Genomic DNA, 23,711 nt, shown 5'->3' on the forward strand with positions numbered 1-23,711 from the left:
GGCGGCGCGGGGCTTAGGCCGGGCGGCAGGCCGGGCAGCGGCGGGTGCGGCAGGGACGGCGCGGGCGGCGGGGTCAGCGACAGCGACGCGCGGGCCCGGCCCAGCCGCGAGTGGGCGCGGGCGCGGGCGAGCCGCGGGGTCGAGCGGGAGCGGGGGAGCCGCGAAGCCAGCTTGGCCGCCGCTGCCGCGCCGGGGCCCGGCGCCCGCCTGCCGCCGCGACCCGGTCCTTCCCACGGGTGGCCACGCGCCGCGCAGTGACCGGCCCAGCCAATCACGGGCCAGCGCGCTGGCCGCCTTCGCGTGGGTCCCCCCAGCTGGCACGAGCTACTCCTGGCGGCCAATCAGAGGCGGCAGCGCTCTCTGTCAGGGTCTTCGTCCTGCCCTACCGCGGTCCCAACCAATCACGGCGTCCCGCGGTATCACAGGCCCCACCCCCACCAGCCCCGCGAGCAGGCGCTGCACACGCGCAGTTGGCGCCCCCACCTGGCCTTCAGGTCCGTTGAGCTGGTGCAGCCCCGCGGCGACCAAGGAGGTTTGCCTTTGGTTGACTCTGGAATGAGACGCCTGGGCGTGGGTCAAGACCTATGCAGATTCCCATTCAATTATCTTAAAGAAAAGATAATTCAAAACCAGAATTTGATGACATGGAGCATTTACGTTATTGTTAACACAGATATAAATGACAGATGGGTGACAATCAGAAGAAAAGGAGAGAATGGTCAATCTCTTTAAAATCAGAATATAGAGTAATATTAGAACATTTCTAGGTGGGTTAGGAAGGCTATCACCCATTGCCCTCACTGAGACAGTCCGCTGGGTGGCCCCTGTACCCAGAGATTGTGTTCTAATCCTGTTCTCCAGTGTTAACAAAAATTCAACTGAGTAAATTTGCAGATTTAATTGGCTTTAAGCGATTCGAGCAGCATCTGACCCACCAAGTAGAAGGGAGGTGCCAGGAGTTGTGCAGCATGGAAGGTTTTTATAGGAAGGAGGGGGAGGGGGCAAGGGAGTTATTAGCAAAAGAAAAGATTGTTCCTTCCAGGCAAGGTCACCTTCTCTTAGGAGGTGGGGGGGTGGGGAGGAGTCTTAGGTGGATTACCTCATCTTCCTTTGGGGGGCGGATAGTGAGGGCCCATGGGACATTAACTCATTGGTGCTGACCAGAGAATCCCTGACTGACCGGTTGAGACTTTCTGGGGGAGGTGGGAACTGCAATTAAGTTAGGTGGTAAGCCCCCCATTTGGGGACTTGGCCTAAGTCGCTCCATTTTTGGCTTGTGGTTTTCTTTCTAACACCAGTAAAAAGATGTGCTTTATTCTACCTTTATTCACCTTGGGGCAGAGAAAGATGAGACTATTTGGATATATTTCTTAAAGATTTTATTTATTTGAGAGAGAGAGAGAGAGCTCACACGCATGGAGGGGAAGGGGCAGGGAGAGAGTGAGAAGCAGACTCCCAGAGCAGAGACTTCATCCCAGGACCTTGAGAGCATGACCTGAGCCAAAGGCCGACGTTTAACTGACTGAGCCATCCAGGCAACCCTGACTACTTGGTTATTTTATTTATTTATTTTTTAAAGATTTTATTTATTTATTTGAGAGAGCACAGGCAGAGGGAGCAGCAGACTCCCTGCTGAGCAAGGAGCCAGATGGGGGGCTCCATCCCAGGACCCCAGGATCATGACCTGAGCCGAAGGCAGGCACTTAACCGACCCAGCCACCTAGGCGTCCCTGCTTGGATATTTTTAAAGAATTAGTAGTTCTTTTTTTTTTAAAGATTTTATTTATTTCTTTGACAGAGAGACACAGCGAGAGAGGGAACACAAGCAGGGGGAGTAGGAGAGGGAGAAGCAGGTTTCCCGCCGAGCAGGAAGCCCGATGTGGGGCTCGATCCCAGGACCCTGGGATCATGACCTGAGCCGAAGGCAGACGCTTAACAACTGAGCCACCCAGGCGCCCAAAGAATTAGTAGTTCTGTGAAAAAGGAAGAGTCCAGGGGGTGCCTGGGTGGTTCAGTCGGTTGAGTGGTTGAGTGGGACTAGCCTGTCTCTGAGTAAAAGTTCAGAATAGCAGGTCAATCCCCAACTGTGTAACCTCCGTTCTGGGCCCAGGTAAAAACAGTACTTTGCTTCCACATTTCTGGGCAAGCAAATTTGTAATCATGGGATAAGAAAAAGCAGCAATACAGTAGCACTAATATGGATACTGGATTAGTAACTGGCTTTTTAAGACGTTTGAAAGCGTTCAGTAATCTGAGATACTAATTTATTCATTTCCAAGGGTCCCTTAAGTGCTTAGGAAGAAGTTACTGGTTGGATTTGTAGATCAAGGAGACTCTGTGTGTAATTGAAGTGTAGAAGGGAATTGAGTTAATCAGGTTTGTAAGGCATGCTAAATATTCAGGGGGAAGTCAGATCTGTCAAACTCATAATCTAACTGAGCATTATTCAGAGAATGTGAAAGTGAGTTTTACATCCAAATTATAAAATTAATCAGTACAATAACATTGGGAAGCAAGTGGAAGGCTTAAGAGAAAAAGATTTTTTCTTTAATAACTAATAAGTTGATTATAAATGTAGACATAAATAATGCACAAGTCCCCTCCCTAACTTGGATGTGACTCCCCCACTAAACTGACGAAGTGCTGTCCCGTTTATGGAATGGATGAATGAGGGGGTGGCCCGGGCTGCCCCCACCCCAGCCAGCAATCCCCCCAGCACAGCACACAGAGGCAAACAGGGAAGCATGTCGCCTTTATTAATACTTTCAGCCTGCAGGAGACCCCAGGCCAGAAGCCAAGCTTCAGAGTCTGGCTGTCCTCGCCCAACACACCAGGCTGTGGTACAGAGGCTCTCAGGATGGGCAGTGGAAGAGCCTCGGTGCTCAGCATTTCCCGAGAGGGCAGGGGCCTGGGAAAAGGCAGGGCCCTGATGAGGTCTGGAACCCTCCTCACCTCCCAGGGGACCTGAGCCCTCTCCCGCCTCTGGTCTCTAAGATCAGTCACTCAGCAGATGACAGCCTGCTGTCCCTAGAGCCTGCTGTCCCTCCCAAGGGCTGAGACAGCCCCAGTGCAGCCTGGAGGGGCAATGATGGTGACATAGGGCGAGTAGGGGACAGGGCCACCGTGACCCCTCTCACCTCCATAGCCATTTCCCAGTAGGCCACTGCTGCCTCTCTTCACCTCAGGGTTGCCTAAGGCACAGATAAGCCAGGGCACCGGGTCACAAGGGCTTCAGAGTCCTGCCCTCCCCAGCTTCACCCCGAGCCCTGGGAGATTGCCACTCACCGAAGGGTCCAGGGCCCAGCTCTGGCCTCAGCTGTCCATAGGTCGCTGGGGGGAGGGACAAAAGGTGGGAGCACGGAGTCCCCAGTGGCCCTCACGTGGGGTCTGTGACTTCCCCATCTTGGTCTCGTGTCCAGGCTCATGCTCAGGGTCCCCTGCTCCACCTGTCTCTCCTCAAACCCCATCCATTCCTGCCTAAGCCCTCCTGTCCCTGTCCTACCCCTTCTCTACAGGCCCAGGACCCTGCTCCCTCCAGCCCCACCTGACAACCACACGATGCTCTTCCACACACCCCCTTACCTGGCTGCCTCCTGACCCCTGGATATTCGCCTCCAGTCCCAGATCCAGGCTTCAAGGCAAGCCCCCAGGGCTGCACGGAGGGCCAAGAAGAGCCCCTTAGGGCCCCGGCCCGACTTGTAGAAGGAGAGCTACTGTGGGCACCCCTGCCCACCAGTATGGGACATCCAGGATGCCACAAGCCTCCTAGGCCCTCAGAGGTCCTTGCCGACTTGGCTTGGTCCCCATGTTCTTTGCCAGGGTTCACCCCCTAAACACTCATTTCCTTCCATTTGCTTCAAGGCCTGGAACTGCTGCTTTGGGGTACACTGGTGCTTCATCCCCATACCCTGTAAGAGATCCAAGTGATTCCTGCCCAGCCCCCGGATGTCCCTCCCCCTGAGCCCCTGCACTCTGTCCTCTGTCCCTGACTCACCATTCCTAAAGCTATTGGCCCCGGGGAACTCTGGAGGAGGGAGGAGAAGGTCAGAGACAGGAGTAGCCCCTGAGCCCAGGGCCCCCCACCCCAGCCCAGCACTCCCAGGCACCTGGCTGCGAGTGGGCCTCAGGGAAGATCCCAGCTCCCAGACCATTCCCGTAAGCAAAACCTGCAAGACAACAGTGGGAGAAAGGCTGGGTGAGTGTGGGGGAAGGTGGAGGGGCTCAGGGTGACCAGCTCATGAAGAGACAGGAGACGGCAGACAGACAGACAGACTGACACCGAGGCAACCGACATTCTCCCCACACCCAGCCAGCTAACCCTGTGCAACCTCTGGTGTCCCACCTTCTGGAAGCCTGTCCTGGCCTCCCTCTGGCAGCTTCCCTTTCCACCCCAGGACTGTACCTCAGTGTGCCACCCGACCCTCACCGGACACACGGTGGCACCTGTCTCTGGCCATCATTATGGCCTACTGCAAGTGAATGCATGCTGGTTCAATAAGGAAAGAGCCAGCCACGGCAAGAGACATGGACAAGCAGGGCTTGCCATAGGGAAGATAGCAGCTTGCACCCAAGGGGCCCAGGGGGCTCACCGACTTTCTGAGGCTTGAGGCCACCACCAAAGCCTGAGAGAGAGGAAATGGGGGGCAGAGATGGAGGAGTCAGAGAGCCGAAGTCTCTGACTCCCCTCTTCCTGAGCTAGGGGACAGGAGAGGAGGGGAGGGCAGGGGCCTCCTCACCCAGTGCTGTTCCTGGTCCATAGCCATTCAGGGGCTGGTATCCTGTGAAGAGAATGGAGATCAGCGGAGAGCACCCAGACTTTCCCTAACTCCTTGGGGGCCAAGTATGGACATTAGGAGCTCTGAGGAGGAAGAAGGGATACTCCCTATCGACAGGAAATAGAACCGGGAGAAATGGGCTTAGAAAGCAGCAAGAGAGACTGCGGGTAGACTCGGGAAGGGACTTCCTGGACTTAAAGAGCCTGAACAGCTGAGGCAGACCGGGGCTCAAGGATGATGGAGGAGTGACCCTGGTCTGGTCTGGGGACAGGGGGCAGACGGAGTCACACCTGCTTTCTGAGGTTTCAGCCCCCACTGGATGGCCGGAGTCAGTGCTAGGAAGAAAGCCATGGGATAGGAGTGAGCTTACGGCAGGGAGGGTTGGGAATGCTGCAGCCTGCCCTGGGGGCGGGGCTGGGGGGAGCTGCCCTAATGGGGTCCCGCGGGGTCTCAGGGCCAGAGTTTAGGCTTTCCCTCAGCTGGCTCTCGGTGACAAGCCTCAGTCTCAGTTAGAGAATGGCCCTGGGAGCTTCTAAGCAGCCCAGCTAGACCCAGCCCTTCCTGAGACCAGGGATCCCCTGGTGCCCCCCAGGGCCCCCCACTCCACACTGACCTGGGAACTTGCCATTCTGCCCTGGGGGAGAGGGCTGAGATTTGGGGCCCCAGCCGCCCCCTTTATCAGAAGGGACCCCCGAAGTGGGAGGCCTGGGGAGCAGTGGAGGGACCCTCCCATCGCAGGGACCTAGATGGAGGAGGAAGGGGGAGGGCAGTGAACCCAGGCTAGCATCTGCCCCAGGCCGCTCTCCCAGCTTCAGCCTGGCCAAGCCACCAGCCTGTAGTGACTTCCAGGGCAGACACAGCTTCCAAGGGGGGCCACTGGCCAGGCTAGAGAAAGCCCCACTCCCGTGGCGCTTGGGGGACAAGGTGACCCAGCCACCTAACATGGCTCCTGCTGCCGGCCCACTTAGACCTTCTGCCTTCCAGCAATATCCCTCCTGCCTCTCTCCTGGGGCGCCTCCCTTCACACCCAGCCCTGCCCAGAAGCCTCACCTGGGCCCCCACCCCATTTCCGTTGCCATATCCTGGAGAGAAAAAGCAGGGATATGAGGGGTAGTAATTTGGCTGGGAGGGTTCTGGAAGGAGGCAGGAGGAGGTGCAGGATAGAGATGGGGGGGGGGTCTCTCACTTGCCTGGCTTTTGAGGCCTCACACCCCTTCCCAGAGCTGCAGGAGAGACAGGCCCCCTCAGACTTCAGACCTCAAGCTCCTAAGAAAGAGCCCTGTCTCCCCTCCTGAAGCCCCTCGGCACTCACCTGCTGGGAGCTGCAGCCCCAGCCCTGGCGTGTATCCTGGGGAGAAAAGCAGGCATGAGGGCTGGGGCTGGGGTGGTGGCAACTTCAGGGCAAGGCAGGAGAGGGGCAAGGACGGGCTCACCTAGCTTTGGAGGGCTCATGCCCCTTCCCAGGGCTGGGGAGAGACAGAAACAGGCTGAGTGACAGCGGACCCCACCCTGCCCCTTCTCTTCCCGAGGACCCAACTCTTTGCCCCATGGGGCCCTGCACCCCCTCCTCCCCTGCCCCCCACCTCCCAGCACTCCAGGGCCTGCCCCTGCCTCCCTCACCTGGCTGGGCCCCTTGGCCTGGGAAGGCTCCAGCTCCCAGCCCATTCCTGTAAACTGGGAGACAGGGTGTGGGTTGTGAAGGGGAAAGCAGTGAGGGGAGTAGACAGTTTCTGGGGGAAGAGAGCAGTAGGGGCCCGATTCTAACACTGATCCCAATTCTGGATTTTTCCCACAGCACCAAGCAATTCTCCCAACACCAGCTGCGTGTCTGACAACATAACCCAATTCTGACACCAGCCACCTGCAGACAGCCTCAGGCCCACAGGTTAAGGGCTCAGTCCCCGCGCCCCCATTTCAGGCACCACCCCCAGCCCGGGTGGCCACTTGTACATCTGACCCACTAGCTATAAACCCAACTCCTTGGGTGTGACTGATTTGCTAGGGCAGCTCACAGAACTCCGGAAAACCATTTCCTTCCTAGAATCCAGGCTTATTATAAAGGCTAGAACTCAGGACCAGCGGACAGAAGAGATGCAGAGGCCAGGCGTGTGGGAAGGCCTGAGGGGCCTCTGCCCTCCCCACACCTCCACGGGGTCACCCACCCAGAAGCTCTCCCGACCTGGCCCTCTCGGGTTTTTAGGGAGGCTTTGTTACACTAGCCCAGCTTGTGACCCTTTCCATCTCCAGCCGGGCCCCCTCCCCAGAGGTCAAAGGGTGGGACTGAAAGTTCCAACCCTCTAATCACAAGGTGGGTTCCCCTGGCAACCAGCCCCCAACCTTAGGTGACTCAGGGGCTCTCCAAAAGTCACCTCATTAACATAATAAAAGACACCTCTACAGCTCTCCTCACTTAGGAAATTCCAAGGCTTTGAGGGGCTCTGTGCCCGGGCCTGCAGATCAGTTATTTCTTCTTAGAAGTCACAGTATCACTGGGAGGGAGGAAGGCTTTACCTGGCTTCTGCGGCTTCCCGCCCTCACCAATGCCTGAAGAAGAGATGGGAGCAGGTGAGCGACCTACTCCCCATCTCTGGGCCTCTCCAGAACCCTGGCAACTGGCCCCAGCGCCCGCTTCCCTACCTGGTCCATAGCCCACGGGAACCGCAGGGCCTGTGGGGATGGAGAGGCTCAGGTACGGAGGGCCAGAAACCCAGGGCCTCCTGGGCCTCCTGCCGCCTGCATTCAATCGCCAGCCCCGCCCTCTCCTAGTCTGGCAGGACCCCCGGAACAGGGCCTGGGTGAGGACCAGCGCTCCCCGCCAGGCCCTCCACTCCTCTCCCATCAGTACCTGCTCTGTAGCCTTTGTGAGCTGGAGGACCTGTGCTGGGAGGTGGATGAGCAGGGGGTTGGGGCTGGCTAAGGTAGGGGAACCACCTGTGGTCCCCCTTCAGAGCCCAGCCAGAACCAGGGGTCCTGGAGGCCCCACCAACTGCTCTTAAGCATTTGCTAGCCCTGCTCCTGCAAGGCCTGGAGGGAGGCAGGACAGGACGCCAGACTTGTACCCCCCACCCCAGTCTCACCTGGCTGGGCTCCCAGCCCGTTGCCATTCCCGAATCCTGGGGCGGGGGGGGGGGGGGGGGGGGGGGGGAACAGATAGACAGGGGGTGTGAATGGAGAGAGATAGGCAGGGGTGAGGCTCACCTGGCTTCTGGGTTTTACCGCCCCCCACCTAGGCTCGGGGAGGTGGAGGCTGATGTCGACCCCGCCAGACCTCTCCTCAGGGTCTCCTGCACCCCCAGTTCCTGCTTTTCTCCCAACCCCTCGGGACCCAGACCTGGCTGCCCTCACATAGCTGGGCTCCTGGTCCATTTTCGTTACCATATCGGGGGAGGAGAAACAGGGGTGGACGTGAGGGGCAGTGTTTGCAGGGGTTCAGGAGGAGGCAGGACAGAGCCGGCAGTGTCAGGAAGACGTGGGTGCCAGGTCGCCTCCTCCCTCCCCGGGCCTACTGGGCCACAGGCTAAGCTCTCCATCTCCCCACCACGTGGAAGCCAGCCCTCTCCTGTCCTCGCCCGGGCCCCAGCCCCTGGGAAGGCCATGCCTCCCAGCGGTTCCCCGATCCTAGAGAGTGATAGGGAGGCCGAGGAGCGGGTGCTCTGGCTTCAGGGGGTTCACGGATACAGACAAGACTGGGGCAGGACTCACCTGGCTTCTGGCACTTCATGCCCCCACCAAAGCCTGGAGGAGATACAGGAGCAGGTGAGGGGCCCAGGAGACCCATCTCAGGGCCTCCCCAGGGTCCTCCCACTCTGCTCCTACCTGCTCCATATCCCTTCTGGGTCACTAGGACTGTGGGACGAGGAAGGGTGAGTTGGGGGACTTGGGGTCCAGCTGAGGTAGAGGTGAAGGTGCCCCCTTCAGAGCCAAGCCCGAAAGCTGGAATCTTGGAGGCTTCCTCCAGTGCTCCCTCAATTATTTACCGACCCTGCCCCCACACGGCCTGGAGGGGGGTGGAAGAGGGTGCCCAGATGCAGACCCCCAGCCCCCCCCAGTCTCACCCGGCTGGGCTCCCAACCCGTTGCCGTTCCTGAATCCTGGGGGACAGATGGGGGCTGTGTGAATGGGGGAGGGGAGCTTACGGTTTGGGGGTGGAGATAGACAGGGGTGAGGCTCACCTGGCTTCTGAGGCTTCATACCCCCTCCAAAGCCTGGTGAAGACAGGGAGCAGATAAGGGCCCAGTCCGCATCTGTGGGTGTCCCCAGAGCCCTAGAAGGTGCCTACCTGGTCTGTAGCCATTTTGAGTTACAGGACCTGATGGAAGGCAAGAGGGGCTCTGGGTGGGGCCAGTTGCTCTCTGAGGCTCCCCATGGAATCTGGAATCTACTGCCACCCCCACCCAGTTGAGCCCCTGACCTCCCCCTGGGGCCTGACTCCCTGGGGAGCCTGAATGTTGCCTGGGTTCCCTCTGGTCGGGCGTCATGCCACCACGTGCATCAGCCAGCCATGGAGGCCGACTCTGTGACATGGCTTCGCCCCACCAAGCACAGGGTCCATACTAGCCCCTACCACCTCAGCCTCTGAGCTGTTTCCGGAGGCTGTACCCCCTCTGCAGCTCTCGCGGAGGCCCCAACTCAAGCACCCACAGATTTTTCAGTGGGCCCCAGCGGTCCTCCCCCTGGCCTCTGCCTCCTCTTCCCCAAATGCTCCTGGCTCCCCACCAGTGCACCCCCTGGCCACTTGTACTCATGCTCCTTTCCTGTCCACCCACCCCAGCGCACCCCAGGCTCAGGAGGGGCCTGTCTCCCACCTGGCCAGCCCCTGGTGGTCTGTTGAACTAATGTCGCTCACACCAGGTGGGAGAGGTGGCTGTGGCAAGCGGGTCTCATGTGGTTTCTGTGGCTTCAGTCCTCCCAGGCATAGGGAAGACCAGGAGGCTGACTGTGTGTCGTCCCCGCCCCCCCCCCCCCCCCCCCCCCCCGCGGCACGGGCCCGGGGCTGCGCTCCTAGAGCTCCAGAGCCTCACCTGGCTGGGCTCCTACTCCCGGGAAGGCGCTACCTCCCAGCCCATTCCCATTCCTGAATCCCGGGGAGACAGAGCAAGAGGGAATAAGGGGGATCTGGGGCTTGGAAGCATAGACAAAGAGATAGCTGGCAGGGAGACAAAGAGTGGGGCTCACCTGGTTTCTGTGGTTTTCCACCCCCTCCAAAGCCTGGGGGAGAGACTAGCAGATGAGGGAGCCAGAAGCCTAGCCCTGGCTCCCAGCTTCAACCCCATCCCCTTGCTACCCCTGGTCCAAAGCTATTCTGAGCTGCGAGATCTATTGGGGGGGTGGGGGGGGTGACATGGAAAAGCGGGGTGGTGCTGAAATAGGCCCCCAGACTCCCCCGTCCCTGCTGCCTGGACCCCTCCCCTCCCCTCACACATCCCTCCTTTCAGCCTGGCTACCAGAGTGGGGGAGGGGGCCATGGGGCCTGTGACAGGAGAGGGGCTGGGGAGGCAGGCAGCAAGGGACCCAGCCCCCAGACCGCTCCCCACAGCTGCCCTCCGTCCCTCTGGCCCACGTTTAAGCCCCATGCTTCCTGCCACCAGCCGCCTCAAGTCCTTCCACCTAGCCCTGGAGCCCGGGGTGGTTCCCTCTGGCTTAAAACCCCAAGGGTATGTGCCATTGCAAGCTTAAAGCCCCTCAGGACTGGGCATGCTAGCTGGCCCAGGACAGGCACCTGAACGCTGGTGGAATTAAGGAGCTCCTAAGAGCCCCTCTGCTAGGAATCAAGGCCTGGGCCGAGACCCTGACCTCTCCAGTCATGTGCCCCCGCCCCAGCTGCCCCAGCACGGCTGGGCCCCCAGCTATCACCAGTGCTTCGGCCTAGAGAGGAAAAGCAGTGTGAGGCGTGGGCTTGGGGAGGAGAGTCAGGGGCTGGGGGACTGAAGGCAGGGCCTGGGGAAACACCCAGAGCCACGGAGCTACATGTGGACATCATCCCATCCTATTCTCCCCTCAGAAATCAGTTTTCTGCCCTCCAGTCCCTGACCTCCCTAGCTCCTCCCCAGAACCCCAGCTTGGCCCAGGTGCCCTCACCTGGCTGGGCTCCGACTCCCATCCCATTCCATTTGCCAAATCCTGGGAAGACAGCAAGAGGGAGTCAGGGGAGGCCGGAAGACCAGATGGAAGAAGACAGAGACATAGGGACAGCGTGTAGCTCACCTGGCTTTTGAGGTTTCACGCCCTCTCCAACTCCTGAGAAAGGGTCAGGGACCAGGTGAGGGAGCCTGGAGCTCCCCCACACCCATGCCTATGCCCCCCAGTCCCCACCCCGTACCTGGTCCCTGGCCACCATCCTGAGCCACAGGACCTGTGGAGAGAGGGAGGGCGGGGCTGGAGCTGGGCCAGTGTGGCTTCTCTGGGGGGGCTCCCCCCTCCTGTGCTGACCTCACTCAGGACCTCTGTGTCCCTCAACTGTTCTTTGCAGGAAGCATGCCCTGAGAAGGGCTTGGAAGTTGGGAAGACCCTCCCCAAGACCACAGCTCAGGCCGTAGGAACGACAGCAGCAGCCCAATGAAGGGAGCAGTCCCTCAGCGGGGTGACACATGCCCAAGGTGGGGACATGGAGAGAGGGCCGCTCTCCCCTCACCTGGCTTCTGAGGATTCATTCTCCCTCCCAAGCCTGGGTTCAGACCGAGAGGCTCCCCCCACCCCCAACTTTCTCTCCTACTTGTTACCTGTTCCAACTCTACCCCTCTTCCCCCTTTCCCCTCCCCGGGCTCAGGCTCCAGGTGTCCTCACCTGGCTGGGCTCCCAGCCCTGGGAAGGCACCAGCTCCCAGTCCGTTTCCATATACTGGGGAGACAGAGCCAGAAGAATAAGAAAGAGGGGGCTGGGCTTCAAAGGGAGCCAGACAGAATGCAAGGTGGATAGAGGAGTGGGCATGGAGGGGGCATCTCACCTGGCTTCTGGGGTTTCACACCACCTCTAAAACCTGGGGAGAGAGATATGGTAGATGAGGGGATCCCAGGGACCCAGCCTCTTCCTGGGGCTCCATAGCCATGCTGAGCTGAGAGGTGAGGCAAAAGGCTTTTGGGGTCCCAGCTGAGATGGGGGTGAAACAGGGGTGCCCTTCTTCTCCCCTCCCCCAAACTTTTATGGTCCTTCTCTTCCACCTCCAATGATTCACCAGTTCTGCCCTGGGGGAGCCTGGAAGAAGACCCTCCCAATGCTGACCCAGCCTTATCAGCCCCATGCTCTTCTCCCACCTTACCTGGCTGGGCGACAGCACCTGGGAAGGCCCCTACTGCCAGCCCATTTCCGTTTCTAAACCCTGGGGAATGGGGCAGGAGGGGCTCAGGGAGGGAATAAAGGAAATAATGGGGAGGGGGGAGGTAAGGCAGAGATGGAGAGAGACAGGGTGGGGGGCTCACCTGGCTTCTGGGGTTTCACACCCCCTCCAATGCCTGAGAGGGAGATGGGGATCAAGTGAGGGTCTCAGATCCCATTTCAGGAATACCTAGAATCCTGACCCCAGCTCCCAATCACCCTGGGCCCACCTCTCCCTGTTCTGTAGCCATTCTGAGCTGGAGGACCCATAGGGAGAGGGAGGGATGAACAGGGGAGGTTTGGAGTCCTAGCTGGGGTGGGGGTACAGGACCCTTAGACCCCACCAGAAACAGCAAACTGGAAGGCTCCCTCTCTGCCCCCTCAATCATTAAAAAATCCTGATCCTCCCTTCTAAGGCCTGGGAGGGAGACAGACAGAACCAACCCCCAGCGCCCACCAATCTCACCTGGCTGGGCTCTCAGCCCATTCCCGTTCCCAAATCCTGGGGGGACAGATGGAGATAAGGGGTATGAGAGAAAGGTGGGGAGACAGAGCTGGGTCTGGGCAGTGCCCACCTGGCTTCCGAGGTTTAACAGTCCCTCTGAAGCCAGGGGAGATCCAGGGAATTGGTGAGGGTCCCAGGAGCCTCCCCCACCCCCTTGGCCAACAGCCATTCTGAGCAGCAGGCCTATGGGAATTCAGCTCTGGTAGGCCCATCCCAAAGAGGGTGGAGAGCCAAGCTGGTGAACGGGAAGGGGGCCTTGGAGCCCACTCCCAGCAGGCCCAGAGGATATGCAGTGAGCCAGACCTGCCCTGCCTGCATGGGGCTCAGTGGGGGCGGCACAGAGAACAAGCAGGGACAGGAAAGAGTTGGGGGTGCCCAGAGCGGGGCACATGGGTGAGATGACATCAGAACAGTCTTGATGGATTCCTAGGTGAGAGGGGAGTGTGTGCAGGAGGAAAAGGAGGCCAGCCGGAAGGGGTCACAGTTCACTTCTCTGGGGGGTGGGGGTGGGGTCAGCACTGCTTCTCCCAACCCCCAAATCCCATTTGCCCATCTCTCGCCTTTTCCCAGGCCACTGGGGGAGCTGTAGCCTGGCGGGGCTGGGGGGGAGAGGGAGACAAGAAGTTGAGCCTGAAGGGCCAGGAGGGGCCAAGAGCTGGGGTGCCTCACGCTTGTTCAGAGGACACGGCTGCTCCCACCCTGCCCACCCTCTCAGCCAGCTGTACCTGACCTGTAGCCACTGGGGCTCCCTAAGCCTGTGGGTGGCGGAGAAGGGGGTTAACTTAGGAGGGGGCAAAGGGCCCAACCTGAATGCTACCCCTCCCGCTCTGCAAGCATGAGTGCAACCCCCTCTCTGGGCCTCAGTTTCCCCTCCGGTCACAGGAGGGGAGAGGATAGCGCCAGGTGAGCAGCCTGGAGGCAGGGGCATGGAGGGAGGTGTTTGGGCCGTATCCCTGGGGGCAGATTGCTCTGCACCTTCCTCGGGCACACGAACACCTCTCCCCTCCATTCTTACTTTGGAGAGTCGATGGGCCCCTCCCTTCCTGGAAATTTCATCCTCCTGGTGCCCCACCCCCTAACCCTAATTTTTCTCTCCTGCAGCTTAGGGGCATCAGGTCTCAGGAGGGAGCCCCTTCTCCCACCCTGAGGACCCCCCAGATCCCTGGAGTGAAGACCCTTCTGTGACACTGCCCCCACCTGCCCCAGCCCCTGGGCCCCTTGCCTTGTCTTCTCCCCTCCTGCCCTACGTCCTTCTGGGCCTTCGCCCCTTCTCACTGCCAGGATGTCCTTACCCTTCCCTGTCACAGCTTGACCCCCTTGAAGACCCAGTTCCAAGGCCCTCCTCTGGGATGGTCTCATGCCTGGAGTTGATGTTCTGCCCTAACTCACCCTGGTTCCAAAGCTGTGGGGTGTCTTTGTTCCCCACACTTGAGCTATGGACAAAACTGTCTGCCATGAAGACAGTGAGGGACCCGTACTCTCCTGCGCCCCACATCTGGATCCCAGAACTAGTTAGGGAACATCTGGGGCTCTCCCCCAGAGATCTCCCAGACCCCTAGGGGAGAGACCAGGCCCTCTTCCTTGACCCCAGTGCCAGCAGGGACCACTTACCTTTCCCTAGGCCCGGAGACAATGGAGGTAGCCCTGGGGAGCAAGGAGGTGCGGACTCAGGGTGGGGACCCCAGAGATGGAGAGGGAGAAGGACCCAGGCATCTATCCCTGAACCCCCCCCAAAACCCTGCCCAGGCCAGACCTCACACACCCGGAGCCCCAGCATTGGCCCAGTGCTGTACCTAGACCTCCCAGCCCCAACCTCAGCTGCCCGCCTCCTGCCCTCACCACCTTGCAGGCTTTCAGAAGTCAAGCAGAGCAGGAAAAGGGCTGTGGGGAAGGCCCAGGTGCCCATGATGCCGAGTGGAGTGGGAGGGCACACACTCTCTGCGCTTTAAGCACCCCTGCTGGGTGGGGGCTCTCACCCAGGCCCCCCAGCTATGAGTGGCAGAGGTGCTGTTGGCAGACCCCAGGGGGCCAGCCCCCCACCTCCCTCTGTGGCCTGACTCCAAAGCCTGGCCTTCTACCCGCCCCACCCCTCATCCATCATGAGTGCTGAGAGGCCCCCACCTGGCCCCCGAGGCTCCTCCACCCCTGTCAGGATTGGGGCCCTGGCGCCAGGCCTCGGGGGCTGAGATTCCCTCCCAGCAGCTGGCAAGGGGCAGGCAGGCACTCCAGGCCCAGCCCAAACACAGCTGGAGAGAGGAGGGAAAGCCAGGCCCAGCAATGGGGGGGAGGGTGGCTGGCAGGGGAGACTCAGAAGGAGTTACTGTGTTACACAGAGAACTGGGGGCAGAGACCACAGTGATCCAGGCAGCAGTGCAGGAGACTGGGTCTGACAACTAGGCTGTCCAGCAAGAGCCAGCCTATTAGCTTATCTACTCCGCAGACTCCGGGACCGCACCAGGAGGTGGCCCTTGGGCTCCAGCTGAGGCCGCGTGTCCAAGAGCGGGCCCACAGCGTTGCTTCTCTAAGAGGTGGTGACACACAGGGAGCCTGTCCAGGGGCCATCGCCGTTGCCTGAAGGCTTGGTGGGGGTCCACCTGCTGCAGGAGGTTCTCTCAGTGCCACGTCTATCTCCTACTCAGCCCCAGCAGCAGGGACTCTAAGGCTGGGGGAGACTGGAGGGAGGGGGCACTGCCTAAGTGCCACAGGGACAGTAAGCACTCTGTTTCTGGGGATGCCCGATGAGCCTGGAGCCCAGGCCAGGCAGGGGGACCTGGTGGGGAGCCAAGTATGGGAAGACAGAAGAGGCAGGCCTGGAAGTGCCAGGAGTGAACTCCCCCAAGCTGGCTGGGGACAGCAGTGACTCAGGCCCCCCAGACCCTCGTCCAGAAGGCTCCACACCCTGTCTGTCTGAGGGTCTGGCCCCTGCCCTCTCAGCCCCTCCTGGCACCTCTGGCTAAGGAGGGCAGCCTGCCAGGTCAGGCTGCCTGACAGGGTGGGGGCCTAGAGAGGGGCTACAGCGGGAGTCGGCCTGCTGCAAGGCTCCCGAGACCACAGCGCGTGCAGCCACAACGGACGGCAGGGCTTTGAGCAGGTGTCCCCCAGCACGGAGATGTGCCTGTTTCTCCCCTCCCTCTTCACCTCCTCCCCCACCCACATCCCGGGCTGCACCCCAGCACCACACTCCCATGGCCAGGCCCGTGGTGCCCACCCTCCCCGCCACACACATAAGGCCCCTCTGTTCCCACTGGGTCCACTCAGCCCGGGGCCCCGGTGCGGCACCCCCACATGCCCACCGTTTCCCCTGCCTGGCATAGAGCCGTGACCCCGAGTCCTGAGGGCTGGACCTTTTACTGGCTGCTGGGAGGGGCTCCAGGGTGGCCCCTGGCCCCAACCATCCCACAAGAGCCCAAAATAGCTGGGATGATCTCTGCAGACTCCCCGGGGAGGGCTGCCTGCCGGGCCACCTCCTCCCCCTCCTAACAGCAAGTGCAGGCTCCTGGTCTCATCCAGGGCGTCTGAGTGGTCTTGTGGTTACCAGGCCAGCCACTGGATTCAGATAATGATTGGGTTCAAACACCCGCTCTATCTGGCCAGGACGCTGGAGCAGGAATCCAGCCTCCCTGAGCCTGTTCTCTTTCCTCTAAAATGATGACGCTAACAGTTCTAGCATGTCAGGGCTATTGCGGGGGGAGCCGCTTCTTACTCCGTTTTAGAGATGGGGCAACAAGCAGAGAAGGGACTGGGCTCAGACTGTACAACTCCCAAGCGGGGGGCCTGGGATTCGAAGACAGGCAGTCTGCAGGCCCAGTTACCCCAGACACTGCATTGCTCTCTGCCTGCCCTACATCAGTCTGGGCCCGAGATGTCTGCTTCAGACTCAGTATAGCTAACGGCCCCCTCTACAGACCCAGACACAAGGCTTCCCCCTGGGGCGCCAGGGAAGCCTGGCCCTCGAGGAGGTGGGCACAGACCAGGAGGGGCCATGCAGGAGGCACAGGCTGAGCGCCTGCCAGGCTGCCTGGGTGCTGGCATGGCCCATGGAAAATGCCAGCCAGCCTGGGGACTTGGGCCAGCTTGATGCTGCTCAGGGCCAAGCCCAGTGGGGCACCCCTGGCCCATGCAACGGCGCCACCCCCACCCCAGCACGTCCAGTCCCTTCAGGTCATCCCCAGCCCTGCCCAGGTCAGCCTGGCCTAAGGGCATGTGGACCACGCGGGGGCCAGGAGAGCCCCTGATGGAGTCCCGGCCTGGGGTACCCTTCTCTCCGAGGCGTGAGGGGACATGTGGCCCAGCTTCCAAGGAGAGGAGCAACTTTGAGGGGACAGAGCTAAGAGCCCAGGGCAAGGCGACAGCTGGGTGTTGGAAGTGCAAGGCAGAGGCCCAGGACGTGTCGCCTAAAATGGCAGAGCCTGTCAGTAGACTCCCAGCCAGCTACTCAGAGCAGCACCTGCCAGGGTGGGAATCTGGGGAGGACAGCTGGAGGGGAGGCAGGCGCCTTGTGAACTGCAACTGTGCTGAATCCCCTCGGGTCACCCTCTTGGCCCTCTATCCGGCAGCTCTTTAGCCCAGACCCCTGCATTGGCTGCCTCTGGGATACCGTTGCCGGCCCCTCCCGGCACCCCCACGATGCAACGCTGGCCTCTGTAAATTCCCTCTCACCACCCACCTGCCGGTTTATTAGAACCCATGCCACCGTGAAATAAGGCAGACACACAGAAGGGTGCATAAGACAAGCGCACACTCCAACAGACACCCATAGAACACCTACGGCAGCTGACAGCAACATCAGCTCCCCAGACGCACGCATCGCAATCTCCTCTTCCGTTACGGTTGCCATGTCTGCACTCGGGGACGTCATTTCCCTGCTTTTCTTAAGTCACGTTAGTCCTGTTTCGTGGCCCCATCCCTCAGCGGCTTCCCAGGTGAGCGGTGACCAACTTCCCTGGGAGAGTCTGGGTGTGGCCACGGTGCTGTTGCGGCGACAGGACACACGGGGGCGCGCGCGGCTCGAGCCGGCTCTCACCTGAGTACCGGCGGGATGCCGGGAATCCAGCGCCTGGGCCGGGGGTCGGGGGTCGGGGGGCTTCCTCGCGGACGGAGCCCCAGCCAAGTTCTTTGGTCTCTCAACTTGCGGGCCCGTGCCTCTGCCCTTGTGGTCCCGGGGCGGGTGTCGGGGTCCTGGTTCCTCTCCTCCAGGAACTTCCTTTTGGCCCAGGCAGCTGCTTTGAAAACTGCAAAACACTACACAAATGACAGAATGTTACTGTTATTATTAAACAATAAGCTCCTACTGTGTGCTTGCTCAGCCTTGAGCTATTCATTTTCTTTCGCATTCATTTTCTTATTTAGTCCTCCTACCCTACAAGGAGGTAGGAACTATCATCTCTATTTTACAAACATACAAACAGGTCCAGAAACATAAAGCAACTTGCTCAGGACAGCTCATGTGTGTGGCAAAGCAGGGTAGAGCCCTAATTTTCCTTATTCCGCGGTCCATGCTCTCACCTACTATCTGTACTTAACTTCATTATTACAGTCCTTCCACAGAGTGAAATATCCATTGGAAGTACATTTCTGAATTAAAAAAAAATATATTTATTTTAGATTATTGCAAATTAGGCTTTCAAGACTGGGCAGCTGGAAGAAGCCCCAGGTCCCAGACTCCTGGAGATGGGGCTGGCAGAGGGGATGGCAGCTGGAGAGGGGCCCACCTGCTTCCCCAGGCCTCCTAGGGACAAGCTTGGGGTCTTTCACAAGGATCCAGCCTGAGTCACAGGGGCTGTGGCTGCCAGAGATGGAAATGCAAAGGAAGGGTGCACCGAGGCAGGGTGGGATGCAGCCCCCAGAGAAGCTCTAGCTCTATGGGCCTAACCTGGTATGCCAGGCGCTCCCGTGCGGGTCCATGCACTGGAATGTTCGCCCAAGGCGCAGGCACCACAACGGCTGGGAACCCTAACCTGTCAGAAACTTAGGGGGATGGGGTTCAACAAGCCAGCAAATAGAGGACAGAATTTCAGATAGAGATAAGTGTAATACGAAAATAAGGTGGGAAACGAGATGCGATAAGATGGGGAGTGTTCTAGAGAGGGTGGCCTGGAAGCACCCTGTTAAACGGATATAAAGTTCCCTAGGTGAAGGAAGGGGCAACCCCCAACCGCGCTATTGTTAGGAACCGGCGCTTGCTCAGCCCCGGCTCCCCGCTAAGGACTTTAAGGGGATCATCCAATTTGAACCTCTAGCTGCGTGGGGGAAGCTGCATCAGTTCAGTTTTTGCAGGAGAAGAGACTAATCCGAAGCTCAGAGAGGCCCGGTGCATTCCCAAGGTCGTTCAGCCAGGAAGGGGCTGAGGCAGGGTTGAGTTGAGCTCAAATCTCAAATCCAGAGTGGTTGTTTAGGGCTGCCTCAGAGGTGGCTGCGGCCAGCCTGAAGGGCTTCCCGGGGGGTGGGGAGAAGGTCTGGCATCCCGGTGCGGTGCACGGCAGGCAGGAGGGAGCCAGCGAGCCCAGGGCGCCCCACCCCGCTGGGACCCGGAGGCCGCAGGGACTTCCCGTCCGGTCCCGAGGGACCGCCTCCTGGGGCACCTCTGGGGCAAACCGCCCCTTTTATAGTCTCGAAAACTAAGCCAGCGAGGCGAGGACGGTGGGTGCCGGACTGGGGTCTGGAGGTCTGCCCGCATCCCGGGAACCGAGTGGGAGAGGGCCACCGGCCAGCTCTGACTCGGCACCACCCCTCAGCCGGGACACTTCACCGCGTACCAGCCTCCGCCCTGGCTGGCGCGGAGGAGACGTCGCGCCTGCGCAATGAGAGGACACGGCCAGAGGAGCCGGCGGAGCGGGCACAGTGACGCGCACGCAGGGACGTGAGGGGCGGAGCCCCAGCGGCCTGGGCGCCTCTGATGGGCTGCATCGGAGAGGGGGCGGAGTAAGAGGCGTTCCTGGGCGGGGCCTCGAGGCCGGTTTGGAATTTTTGGCGCGAGCCGGCTCTGCGCGCGTTCACGGGCCGTTCCCCCTCCGAGAGTCCTCCGGTAGAGAGCCGTCGACCGCAGACCCCGGCCCGCCTGACCGCCCCGGGGGCTTCCGCGGCCTCTGCCGACCCGGAATCTGGGACCTTGCTGAGCTGCGCCCCGCCCATCCGTCCAGGTGAGCCCAGGCCGGGTCCTGAGGGTGCTGGGCGGGGACTTCCCTCCCGGCAGCCTTCTGCCCCCTGACAGCCCCTCCCGGGGTCAGCCTCAACCCCTCCCGGCCCCGCGGGGTCGCGCCCTGCCCGCGGCGGACCCGCCCTCTGCCCCTGCCGCTGCTCCCGGGGCGGGCCCCGGCCCTCCTGGCCTTCCCCGGCCTCCCAGTCCCCTTTCTGGGAGCACCTTTCTCCAGCGACTGCCCCCCCTTTACCGGCCCCTCCCCAGGAGAAGCCCCTCCCCCGTGACAGCTGGTCTCTTCGAATGTTCGCCAGGGTTTCCCCACGTCCACGGAGGTGAACCAGCTGTGGCCCTGCCCGGGAGGAGCTCACAGTCTAGCGCGGTAGACCGTGGTCAGCAATGTGTCCCGCCCAGTGAGAGGGTGAGGCCCCTGAAAGCTCCAGAGGTCACGCAGGCCTGGCCTGCTCCGGGCCACCCTGGATTCACCGGGAGCCCCTGTTCCTTCTCCCTCCCCATCCCCTCCCCAAAGCTGTTTGGCCAGGCCAGTGGTGCTAGAATGCAAGGGATAATTGGGGTGGTCTGAGAACTGGTTTAAGTTGCAGGTGCCTAGTGTCCCAAATATGCTAGGACTGGGCCTCTAACCAGCGCTGGAAGGGGTTCTGAAACCCTGGTTCTGCGCTTTAAGAAACTCTGAGATGGGAATCCTGAGGTGAATACCGGCAGAGGAAGCGTCCCCACAGGATGTAGGGTGACTTCCAGGCAGGCCCCCATGGGGGTGCCTCTCCGGTCCCCTCACTGTCCCAAGCGACTGGAGGGCACACTTCAGACGACTGCTCACTCATCATTCTGTTACCGATTCACTCCCTGTTGGGTATGACATCTTTTGATACACTGTGGCTTCCTCTCAGAATTGGACTCCTCCTCTTTTGTTTTCTTGTTTTTGTTTCTATTATAACATTATAGCAACATAACAGCCCTTTCTCTCCCAACACACTGTTGGGACCTCTGCACTTTGTGTGTTCTTTCAATTACTTCTCAGAACACTATTATATATTACTTGTTATGTAACAGCTTTTATTGGGGGATTTGTATGCCAGATACTGGGTTGAGCCTTCCCTAAGGTCAGTATTACCGATCCACAAGCCCTCCCGCCCCCCCCCCACCCCCGTGGTTAGGTGTGTTTCTGAATTCAACGCGTCTCTGATTTTAGAAAGCTTAATAGGGCACACATATCATTTATATGTAACACCACCTGTGGGCCTAGGACATCATCCCATAATCAAACACATTAATATTTCTGTCAAGAAATACATGAATATTCACACTTAGAGGGAAAAATAAGTTAAGTCAGAGTTTTCTGCTCACTGATTTTTGCAGGTAGAAATCCAGTTGTTCAGCACCATTTATAGAAAAGACTTCTTTCCCACTGAATTGTTTTGGCAACCTTGTCAAAATCAATTGACTATGAATGTGAGGGTTTATTTCTAAACCATCAGTTGCATTCCATTGATCTATATGTCTGTCCTTCTATGAATACCACTGTTCTGATTCCTGTAGCTTTGAAATCGGGAAGTGCAAGACTTCCAACTTTGTTTTGACTATTCTGGGTCCTGTGAAATTCCATATGAATTTTAGGATCAGTTTCTCAATTTCTGCAAAGAAGCCAGCTGGGATTCTGATTCTGATTTTACTGAAACTGTAGATCAATTTGGAGAGTATTGCCATTTGATCTATATTGTCTTTGGATGTCTTTCCATTTATTTAAGTCCTCTTTAATTTCTTTGAGAAGCTGACGGAAGAATGGAAAGCAAGTATATATGTATAATATTGACCTTCTTATTTATCACTTCTGACTCTCTTCATTTGTTCCTGTGGATTCAAGTTTCCATCTGGTGTCATCTTCGAGTCCAGTATAGTTCTGTTCCCACCCACCTCTTTTGGACTAACAGTATATATGTTACATTTCTATATGTTATATGCCCAACATACAATTACATACATACTGTTTTGTACAATTGCTTTTTAAATCAGCTAAGAGAAGAAATACACACTTACATTGTCTTTTGTGGGGTTTTTTGTTTTGTTTTAAGATTTTATTTATTCATTTGAGAGAGAGACAGAGCACAAGCAGGGGCAGAGGGAGAGGGAGAAGCAGACTCCCCGATGAGCTGGGAGCCCGACATGGGGTTCAATCCCAGGACCTGGAGATCATGACCTGAGCCAAAGGCAGATGCTTAACCATCTGAGCCACCCAGGTGCCCCTACATTGTCTTTTGCATCACGTAATTACTCTTACCAGTAATTCTTCATGTGCTTTTACCCTGGAGAACTACCTTTACTTTTTCTTATAAAGCAGGTCTGTTAGCAGTGAATTCTTTGTTTTTATCCAGGAATGTCTCTATTTTGCCTTTATTTTATTTTACTTTTAAATTAACCCTCGGGTGCCTGGGTGGCTCAGTTGGTTAAGTGACTGCCTTCGGCTCAGGTCATGATCCCGGAGTCCTGGGATCGAGTCCCACATCGGGCTCCTGGCTCAGCGGGGAGCCTGCTTCTCCCTCTGACCCTCTCCCCTCTCGCTGTTTCTCTCTTGCTCGCTCTCCAATAAATAAATAAATAAATACATACATAAAATCTTTAAACCCCCCCCTCTCTCTTTTCTTTTTTTTTTTATTTGTTTATTTATTTGTCAGAGAGAGAGCATAAGCAGGGGGAGCAGCAGGCAGAGGAAGAAGTAGACTCCCTGCTGAGCAAGGAGCCTGATGTGGGACTCGATCCCAGGATCCTGGGATCATGACCTGAGCTGAAGGCAGACGCTTAACTGACTACGCCACGCAGGCATCCCTATTTTGCCTTTATTTTTGAAAGAGAGTTTTGTTGGATATAGAATTCTTGGTTGACAAATTGCCCCCCACACACACACACTTTGCATATGCAACCCCACTGCTTTCTGCCCTTTGCTGTTTCTGGTGAGAAGTCAGCAGTTAATCTCCTGTGGAGGGGTTGTAAGTGGTGAGTCCTTTTCTCTCTTGCCACTCTCAAGATTGTGTCCTTGTTTTTGGTTTTCAGCATTTTTAATATGATGTTTCTGTGTGTGGATCTCTTCACTTACCGTACCTGAAGTTCATTGAGCTCATTGCCTAGGGTTAATGCGGTTTTCTTGCGGTGGGGAGGTTTTTCTGGGAATCACATTTAGGAAGTTTTCCTCTATTATTTCTTAGTGTATTTTCCCTTCTGCTTCTCTTCTTTCCTTCCCATGTGCCATTCTGCATAGGCCGGTGTACTGAGTGCTGTCCTCCATTTCTCCGAGGCTCTGTTCCTGCTTCTTCGTTATTTGTTCCTTCTGTTCTTCAGACTGCATAATCTGTCCATCTGTCCTCAAGTTTGCTCATCATCCTGCCAGTTCACATCTACTGTTGAACCCCTCCAGTGAAGATTTTCATTTCAGTATTACATCTTTCATTTCCATAATTTCCACTTGGTTCTTTTTATAATTTTTATCTCATTATCAGTATTCTTTATTTGGTGAAATGTTGTCATCATAGTTCTTTTCTTTAAGCATGGTTCCCTTTAGTTCCTTGAACATATGTATAGTGGCTACTTTGACATCTTTATCTGTGAAATCTGACATCTGGTCCCTCTTACCAGTAGTTTCTGTCGTCTGCTTTGTTCCTGTGTATGGGTCACACTTTCCTATGTCTTTGCACATCTTGTAATTTTTAAATATATATATATATTTTAAAGATTTTATTTATTTATTTGAGACAGAATGAGAGAGAGAGAGAGAGAGCACATGAGAGGGGGGAGGGTCAGAGGGAGAAGCAGGCTCCCTGCCGAGCAGGGAGCCCGATGCGGGACTCGATCCAGGGACTCCAGGATCATGACCTGAGCCGAAGGCAGTTGCTTAACCAACTGAGCCACCCAGGCACCCCAGCACATCTTGTAATTTTTTGTTGTTGTGGAAAACTGGACATTTTAGACAGTGCTA

The 23,711-nt window shown here is 57.9% G+C and overlaps 1 protein-coding gene across 1 annotated transcript; it reads right to left on the reverse strand.

The window, feature by feature from the left end:
* Positions 1–2,767: 2,767 nt before the first annotated feature.
* LOC116645369 (translation initiation factor IF-2-like) lies at positions 2,768–9,027 on the reverse strand. The gene is made up of 15 exons (XM_032425500.1): positions 8,948–9,027; positions 8,478–8,510; positions 7,413–7,442; positions 7,287–7,319; positions 6,396–6,449; positions 6,088–6,241; positions 5,826–5,857; positions 5,389–5,517; positions 5,066–5,110; positions 4,737–4,778; positions 4,107–4,166; positions 3,583–3,652; positions 3,286–3,330; positions 3,138–3,191; positions 2,768–2,908 (listed from the first exon to the last, which is right to left on the reverse strand). The coding sequence occupies exons 1-14, from the start codon at positions 8,964–8,966 to the stop codon at positions 3,182–3,184; spliced, it is 756 nt and encodes a 251-aa protein (XP_032281391.1). The 5' UTR covers positions 8,967–9,027; the 3' UTR covers positions 2,768–2,908; positions 3,138–3,181.
* Positions 9,028–23,711: the final 14,684 nt, after the last annotated feature.

This window comes from Phoca vitulina, unplaced genomic scaffold (assembly GCF_004348235.1).
Source record: "Phoca vitulina isolate PV1807 unplaced genomic scaffold, GSC_HSeal_1.0 scaffold33, whole genome shotgun sequence".
In the NCBI taxonomy this organism is placed as follows: domain Eukaryota; kingdom Metazoa; phylum Chordata; class Mammalia; order Carnivora; family Phocidae; genus Phoca; species Phoca vitulina.